Source organism: Lottia gigantea (assembly GCF_000327385.1).
Source record: "Lottia gigantea unplaced genomic scaffold LOTGIsca_149, whole genome shotgun sequence".
NCBI classification, from domain to species: Eukaryota; Metazoa; Mollusca; class Gastropoda; family Lottiidae; genus Lottia; species Lottia gigantea.
The window spans coordinates 269,076-278,399 of record NW_008707778.1 but is presented as its reverse complement, the minus strand read 5'-3'; the positions used below and the strand labels follow the sequence as shown (position 1 = coordinate 278,399).

Below are 9,324 nucleotides of genomic sequence, written 5' to 3'. Positions count from 1 at the left end.
ATCCCATTTAGAGAATCTATATACTGGTAACTATAAGATTTATTTGGTATTTGGATTAGTCCCCTCTTTATCCCATTCAGAGACTCCACATAGCTAATAATGTTTATGTGACATTTAGCTTTGTAAATTGGAATCTCATTCAGAGAAGACTCATGGCTAATATTTTGAATATATTTATTACAAATGTCTATCGAAAGCGCAATTCAAAATTTGAATGAATTTTTGGAATTAAATATCTTTTCTTGAGTTATTACCATTCAGTGAAAATACATGAAAGCAAAGTAGTGAGATGAATTTTATTGATTTTTCAATAGTTTGAACAACTGTTATTATAAAATATATTTTTTCATTCTCAATTTCTATATGACAGGTGTTTCTACCAGCTCAATTTAACTCTTGATAGGCTACCAATTATAACTAACTGGATGATACAACTTAAAGGGGCAGTATGCAAACTACACCATCAATGTATCTATTTGATCGGCCTTAATTATTTTAGGTAAAAGGGTTAATTAAAAACAGAGTGTATTAATTGGCAGTTTGATCTAGTTTTGGTTAATAATGACTCAGTATTATTAGTTGAAATCTTCAGAGTAAGTAGGAGATATATTTCTCTACAATTTATTTGGCTAATATTCATATAATAGTTTTCCAACACCAACCAAAAAACAATGTGACGTTAATGTTTTTATCTTAACCTTTTAACAAGTTTTTAAAGTTAAGCTAAAACTTTCAGGTAAGTTAAAGGGATACTACGTTTTAGAATACACGCGTCCTTGTTAATATTTGTGTTTAATAGTGACCATTGGTTAAATAAGTATGCATCCCACACTTTATCAAGTTTGAAAAAGCGACAATAAAACTATAATCAGAATTTTTAAAAAAAGTGAGCAAGCGATGAATCCGTTCAGTTTGAGAAAGAAAGAGTCTGGGTAATCAACGCTAAAACAGGAAACAATCATCTTCCGGTGTATACAAACAAACTTTGCCAATAATTTATTATAATATTCATTCTAAATTAAATGAATTGCTTAATCTCCTTCGAGGCATTGTTATTCCATCTTCAAAATATGTCTGACAATGTTGATGTCAATTCAAGAGTAGAGGTCAAGGACGCGGGAAACCTTGAGAGTTACTTCCCCTTGTGATTACACCGGATTTTCTAGACTCATGATTTGAAAATTGCTTAATGTATTAAGCGTTTTATAATCAATTACTTGATTTTGTGGATATATATCGGATTATAGAGGGATTTTGATGTATAGTTACGACAGGGGGGTATGTCCACTGATGGATATATACTGTTATTAGCCAAATTTGCGCAAAACTAAAATTTTATGTTCATTCCAAGACGTAGTAACCCTTTAAGGGACACATTTCTCTAGATTTTAGTACATAGTTTTCATAAATTTGAGATAAAAAAATTTCTGACCTACAAAAAAAATTAAGACTGCCCCTTTAAACTTTTTAAAGTTACTATGTTTTTGGTTGGTGTTGGATAATAATGTATGAAATATGTTCTATAACTTCCTAAAAAAAGAAGGAAAGTTAGAACAATTGAAACATTTTCCGATGGCCTGAGGGTTGATTTTAACACTGAATATATAGCCTTGGGGGTAGGGGAGAATATAGACTAAGTTAATCTCTACCTTGAAGCTGAATTAAAGATTCATTGACTTAATTAACTTAATTAGGCTTACCGGTAATTAATCTTTATCAATTATCAACTTTGACAATTTTCATATTTGACCCTAAATCAGGTCTGTTAATTTTATTATGCCAGTCATGTCTGATTTGAGTCTTAGATTGCTGATTTGAATTCACTTTATGTACTCACCCATAGTATGAACGCTATTGAAAATCAGAAAAATCAAATAATATTTAGTATGGGTTATTGCTTTCAATTTTAGCTTGTAAAGGCTCTAGAAGGTTCAATTCTGGACAGATTTTGACACAACTTGGTGTGAATGTTTGTTATCATCTAAGGATGATCCCTATTGAATATCAGAAAAATCAGAAAATATTTAGTATGAGTTATTGCCCTTGTTCTTGAAAACGCATTCAATCTTTAGCTGGTAAACACTTTAGAAGGCACAATTCCTGATGGATTTTGATGAAACTTGGTGTGAGTGTTAATAATCAACCAAGGATGAACCCTATTGAAATCAGAAGAAAATCAAAAAATGATTATTGAAAGTGTGTTCAATTTTTAGCTTGTAAATGCTCTAGAATAGAGGGTTCAATTATCATATTTTGACTCAAAAAGTTTGAAAGAAGTGTGTCTGAAGGTTGAATATTTCAGACTGATATCCTGTACTGCCAAATATTTTTATTTAAAATGAAAGCTGCCAGTGGGCGTATATTACATTGCCTATCTATCTTTGAATTAAATAAAGGTTTTTTTTTTCATCCGTGCTATCTTTGAAACTTTATCGGGATATCTCGCATACATTCATAGATTAATTTAAAGTGGATAGGCCCAAATTTAACCCATGCTAGCCTTCAAAATATAAAAATGTAGTCATTTATTACAACGAAAATAAACAAAAGAAAATGAAAGTATGCTTCATCATCTAGTCCAAATTAAATTTCATTGATTATTTTTTGATCGAAATATCAGCTTTCCTCCTTTGTTTACCCTGAGGCAATAAAACACGTGGCTTATACTACACGTGGACTGTAACTAAAAATACATTTTGAATGACCAATCAATTATTAGTATCAATAATTATGTAACCAATCAGATTCAAGTTGGCATAATGTTTCATCCAATCAGAGAAATAGAAAATATCTCTCAACCAATCAATTGGTGAGAAAATCTTGACCGGTATCCTGTCATTTTCATAGCTCGCCACGTAGAAAAGGGGGCGACCATTCGGCTAATAAATAATTCAGCCCTCTATTAAATCACAAAACGTGTGTTTTACTCGGTCTCTGTGCATCAAATTGGGTTAAGATGGCGTCTATCAAGATCTTAGCAGTTTTCCTAGCGTACGTTTGTTACTGTTATGCAAACGATGAACTTAAAATCGAGGTGGTCGAGAAGCCAGAAAATTGTGAACGAAAATCTAAAAAGTTGGACAACCTGCAGATGCAATACACAGGCACCTTAGAGGATGGCAAGAAATTCGATTCGAGGTAAAAACGTGTTATTTTATTTAAACTTTAACAAAACATATGTTCAGATTTTTTTTAAATTCAATGAATGTGTCATCAATTATGGAAGTGGGAGAATTCCTCCATAATCTAGTTGGAAATATCCACCCACAGGCATTCGTAGTTTGTCATATCGGAGTTTCAGTAATATCACTTATCTTGTAATATCAGATTTTCTGATATGGTGATATTATATGATATACTATTACAAAGACCAGAACAAGATTTCACATGTGGTAAGTGAGCAATCAATGAACGGTGTCCATACACAGAGCGAAATTCTACACAGTTGATTGTTGTTGCTCTGACTTGTATGATCAGGGTCAGAGGTTGTTTGCGGAATTAGTGATGCAATTCAGAGGGCATCCTCTCTGCAGTCATAATTCCATCTCTTTCCCAGATGAACCCAGTTGGCTTGTTTTTGTGACCATGACCATACTTTTTGTCACATGATTTTCAATCATCATACTTGCATTTGTGTATATGTTTTGTTTGGTAAATCAGAAAATGCTTATGAACCTAGTAATATATGGAACGTCCTCTTCAAACTCTGTTTTATACCTTGACTGCAATAGCAGCTATTCTAGTATTAACCATGTTAGTCAAAGCAGCGATTTGCATCGGATTGTACATGATAGAATACAGCCCTCGAAAGAAAGTGTGTACACCATAAGCCAAAATGTTATGTCAAGGGCTCTGATTGGTTTTAATTGTTGGCGTACAGTCCAATAAAATTGCTGCATTCAATAATATTAGGAAGGTGGCTATTGCGGTCAATGTATGAGACAACATTCTTAATAGTTTTAAATTATGAAAATGATGATATGAATGTACAGATAATGTCAATTTGAGAATAATCTACCATCACAACTTTGACATAATAAACAAAGCTGGTTGTTAAAGTCCCTTGACTACAGTTCATACTTTGCTAAAGTTTAGAAAAGAACTTCTTTTACCATTTCATAAAATAAATTTACTCAAGACATTTTGAAATTTCTTTCCAGCAAAGATCATGGTCAACCCTTTTCCTTCCAGTTGGGCGTAGGACAAGTTATTAAGGGCTGGGATCAAGGTTTATTGGATATGTGTGTAGGTGAAAAAAGAAAACTTGTTGTTCCCTCAGAATTGGGATATGGTGCTTCTGGTGCAGGTAAGTCGAATGACGGATTGTTAATAGTGATTCAAAATTTTTTTATGTGTTTGGGGCCTCTGATAGTATCAATCTGCACTATTCCAATTTTCAATCAGATTTTCTTAGCATTTTATTACATCCCCATTGCTGAAGTTGTTGATGGTATATAAGAACTCTTATGGTAGGGATATCAGTAACCTACAAATACACAAAAAAGATAAGATAGCGTCTTTACAATCAATACCTTTTACCAATATTTTTCTCTTTATGCAAGATTTTACAGTTTTAGAAACTGTGGTTTCCCTATGAAATAACTATGTAATGATCATCATTAAATGTTGTTACTGCATGACCTTGCGATATATCTCTTCTATTCTTTGTAATTGATTTTCAGGATCAGTCTAAAGTTCTTTAGGCTACTATATATTTTGTAATAACACCACCAGTGCTTCTATTTTGAATTCAACCAGACCCCCACCTTAAGTAAGCTTATAATTATTTGATTATTTCAATATTCCTTTTTTTTAGGCGATGCCATTCCCCCAAATGCCAAATTATTTTTCGATGTAGAATTAGTTGATATCTCTGATGGTGAAGCCCCACCCAATGTTTTTAAAGAGATAGATGCCAACAGCGATAACCAACTTTCTGTGGATGAGGTAGGACTACAGACCGCACTGTCTGATTTTGGTGATGGGTTGGCAAATACTGCTGGGACATATGTTTATGACTTCTTGTGGAATTTTGTACTAAGTTTTATTGTAGCTTTGCTGTAAACAGGTTTGCACACATTTGAAAATTTGTGAATGTCGTCAAAAGTAGATGTAGTACGGCAAATTGCATGGTGTTATAAGTGTAGATAGTCATAGATTTTTATTTTTCAAGGTGGTCTTTTTGTATATAACCCTTGATCAAGCATGCTGAATTTCTTGGAATATAATTTAGGAAAGGAGTCTTTCAGCAAATAGTTTCATTGATACAAAACATTGCATGTAAAGGATTCTGTTGTCCTGTATGTAGCATTAAATGGAGGGAGAGGGCTCATTTTTCTCAATCTTTTTGCTTTTTTTGTGAGAAAGATGGAATTTTGTAATGTATAGGCCTTGTATTGAATCTGTTTTTATTGATTCATTTTAACTCGAAGGCCACATAATGAAAATCGATTGTGCTTGTTTTGAAAAATATTAGAATTATACTTAAATATGCATTTGCCTCTGTTGCATTGAAAACTTAAAAAGGTCATAGAAATTGAAATTTTCTTTCAGATCGCTGGTTATTTAAAAGAGCAAGCTACTAAACACAACGCCCCCACGGAGGGTCAAGAAGAGCAACATGACAATATGATTAAAGAAATTATGGAACATGAAGATAAAGACAAGGATGGATTCATCTCACATGAAGAATTTAGTGGACCAAAACACGACGAATTATAATCCAAATTTAGTTTTATTTATATTGACTGCTTGTGTGTATGAAAGTTGAATGGTCATTTAGTGTTAAAATGGCTTTTAAACAAATTTGGAAACTGACATTGTGGCAAGGTGAATGTGAATTTAGTCTTCTGTTCTATTATGATTTCACAACTTGAATTTGCTGAAAATGGAAATGAGAATTTTAAGTTTTCATCAAAGTAATATTTCACTTAGGTAGCCATATTTGGAAAGGAGAATACTTACTGGGAAATCCTTTTTTGTGAGGTATCTTGTGCTTTTTCATGACACGAGACCATATTCATATCATGTCCACAAACCACCATTGAACTAGGCAGCATATTAGGGTTTGTTTTATATTAGGATTATTGATTAGTATTTGCCAGTCATGGTTGACTTGGACTGCAATTTTAATAAATGACTAATTGGCTTGAACTTGTTTGGCAGAACTTTTAAAATGTTTCAAGATTCCTTAATTTTTGTCTTCAAATGTAAGATAAATACTATTTGCCTATTGCCAGAATAATCCTAATATGTTGTATGTTAGTATTGTGTATGAAAGTTAATAGTAATATGGGTCAAGGGTTTCTAGTCTAGTTTTAAATAGGGAATTATTATCAGGAAACCTGGACAGTAATTGGCGGTCTGTACAGACCGGGAACCATAATTAAAGGGAAGAAGTGGATAAGAAATTTGTTAAAATTTGAGGAAGGTCTTGAGGATGGGGAATAGGGCACAGTAACTTTGTCAATTTTAGGAAGGGTCTTGAGGGTGGGTTAGTCAATTTTGGGGAGGATCTTAAGGGTGTGGGTTAGTCAATTTTGCAGAGGGTCTCAAGGGGCGGATGGGTAACAGTCAATTTTGGGGAGGGTCTTGGGGGTGCGGGTGGGTTACAGTCAATTTTGGGGGGGTCTTAAGGATGCGGATGGGTGACAGTCAATTTTGGGGAGGGTCTTGGTGGTGGGTTGCAGTAACTTTGTCAATTTTAGGGAGGGAATTGAGGGTTGGTTAGTCAATTTTGGGGAGGGTCTTAAGGGTGCATTACAGTCAATTTTGGGGAGGGTTTTGAGGGTGCGGGTGGGTTACAGTCAATTTTGGGTAGGGTCTTGAGGGTGGGGATGGGTTACAGTAACTTTTAATATGATCTTCCAGTTTTATGTATCAAACTGACTATTTTTAATAAATAAAAAAATAACATTTTTTTTTTTTCACTTCTAGCTTGTACCTCTTTTTGCCCATGAAAAAGCTACTTTGAATATATATTTATTCATTATTGCATAGTCATAATTCACTCTCGAAGTCTATGATATTGATCTCAGGTCTTGCTTGCTGTGTCTGTGATGGAGCATGGCATGTCAGTTCAATCGAAGTCTCTGTGACATTGACAGGTTGTACTCGCTGTGTCTGTAACATTGACATCAGGTTGTACCCACTGTGCCTGTAACATTGACATCAGGTTGTACTCGCTGTGCCTGTAACATTGATGTTAGGTTGTACTCGCTGTGTCTGTAACATTGACGTCAGGTTGTACTCGCTGTGCCTGTAACATTGACAACAGGTTGTACTCGCTGTGCCTGTAACATTGACATCAGGTTGTACTTGCTGTGTCTGTAACATTGACATCAAGATAATACATAAAATTACATTACACATTATGCTATAATCCCAAAACAAAATGTTGGTTTCACATAAAGATTGGGATATCAAAACACAGTCAAGTTTTATAAAAAACATACAATACAACAAAGAAAAAAGGCACTTAAATAGGCATTATCCCAATAAATGCCTTTGATAATCTACCAACACTTTAAAAGCTGATAGACATCCATTGCTGTTTTTGGAATTACAATTTGACTAAATAGCTGAAACTGAATTATATCAGCTGGTAAAGGAAATATTTAGATGAGTGTCCACCTACTCTTTTAGTTTTGATTTTTCACTGAATGTCTGAGAATTAAGATGACTGTAGTCAAGGCATTTAGTGGGATATTGTCCTGTTTTGATTATAAAGATGCAATGTATAATACAGAATTATACAAAATAATACAAGTTTTCAATGAAATATAAAGCAATGCTTGCTATAGCAGTGCATTTTAACACATCTTCGACCGTAAAGCTTGGCAGTCGTTTTAACTACTAATCCTTTAACTAGAAAGTAAGTTTTCACATAACTTAATTTGATTCGTTGCCTATTAAGTTCTTGGCCAATAAAATTCCTCAATCAATATTGTATAATTCTGTATGGTAACAATAGTAATTGGTCAATCTGTTCAAGTTTTATGTGAAAGTCAATTTAATTAAAAGAAGATAACAATTTCTTTTTGTTATTTTCACTCTCCATTGTAATCTAAAAAGATTTATAACAAGGTCGCATACTATTGGTGTTCATTTCAACCAATCACACCGCATCATGCAGATTCTGTGTCTAAATATGAGACTGCCAATAATTGCTCTAAAAGTGATTCTGATTGGTTGGAGAGTGAGGCATGATAAATTAATATAAATAACTTGTACCACCAGTACACGACCTTGATATACATCTTGTTAGATTACAATGAATACTATAAGAAAATAAAAACAAAACTAATTTGTAATCTAATTGCAATTAGATTGATGTAACTGTAGTATCTGCTGCTGGTTTTGAATTTTGATACTGACTCACAACCCTGTGGTCTTCAGATTATGATCATTAACATTTCTTAAAATGGAAAACCATGAACCTATGGAAGACATAATAAATTATATAAAATATGTATAAATAATGCTTATCTGGTCTTTCAGATAATTTGTCTAAATCTGAATGTTTGACTTTAGAGTTAACTAGTATAAAGCACAGTTGTTCAACATGAGAAAACATGAAAATATGTACAAAGCTACCTTCTATGAAATCCTTATAATATACAACAGAAAAATTCTAATAAAATAGATGACAACCATTTTTGTTTTGCTATGTTTTGAATGCTTGAAATATTAGCAGTTTAAAGACATGCTATATTAGGGAAGACTGTCTTCAATTTTCATTATATGAAATTTTGATTTCTAAGAACACAAAATATGATATGCTGATTTGGGGTGCTGTTTACTTCTGATTGGTCATCTAAACATCAACAATATCTATATTATCAGACTTCACAACTCTTGGTAATATTCTTCAGGATGTTCCACTGTTGTACTATTGTCTGTTTATAGAAACATCAGACATCACCTAACTCTGGGTTATATACCAGAAGTTGTATTTTTGGTCTACATTGTTAGCTTGTAGACACAAGAAATCACTGGGTGTACTATTGTATGATAAGGGCAAGCCTATGAACTTTATTTTCTAAAATTTGGTATTTTGGTGAGTGTTTTCAGTGAGTTTTACTGGTGAGATTTTCAGTGAGTATTTTGATCTATTTAAGCGTGATTAATAAATCTTGTATAAAATCTAACAGCGAACTGGTTTCTGACTGATCTTTAGGAAGTCTGATTGACATTGAACACTGAAATAAAATTAAAAGGATATAAAAACATCGCACAATGCCCTGAGCAATCAGGAAAATTCTGAGGTAGAATAAACATTTTTTAAAATTTTACTTGTTATTGTTGTAGCTTCCTGTTGAGTTC

General features: G+C 33.1%; 1 protein-coding gene across 1 annotated transcript; it reads left to right on the top strand.

Annotated features, from left to right (window-relative positions):
* Positions 1-2,956: 2,956 nt before the first annotated feature.
* LOTGIDRAFT_238515 (hypothetical protein) lies at positions 2,957-6,213 on the top strand (the record flags this gene model as incomplete). The annotated part of the gene is made up of 4 exons (XM_009050303.1): positions 2,957-3,138; positions 4,161-4,306; positions 4,817-4,947; positions 5,554-6,213. The coding sequence occupies 4 exons, from the start codon at positions 2,957-2,959 to the stop codon at positions 5,719-5,721; spliced, it is 627 nt and encodes a 208-aa protein (XP_009048551.1). The 3' UTR covers positions 5,722-6,213.
* Between the last annotated feature and the right edge of the window lie 3,111 nt (positions 6,214-9,324).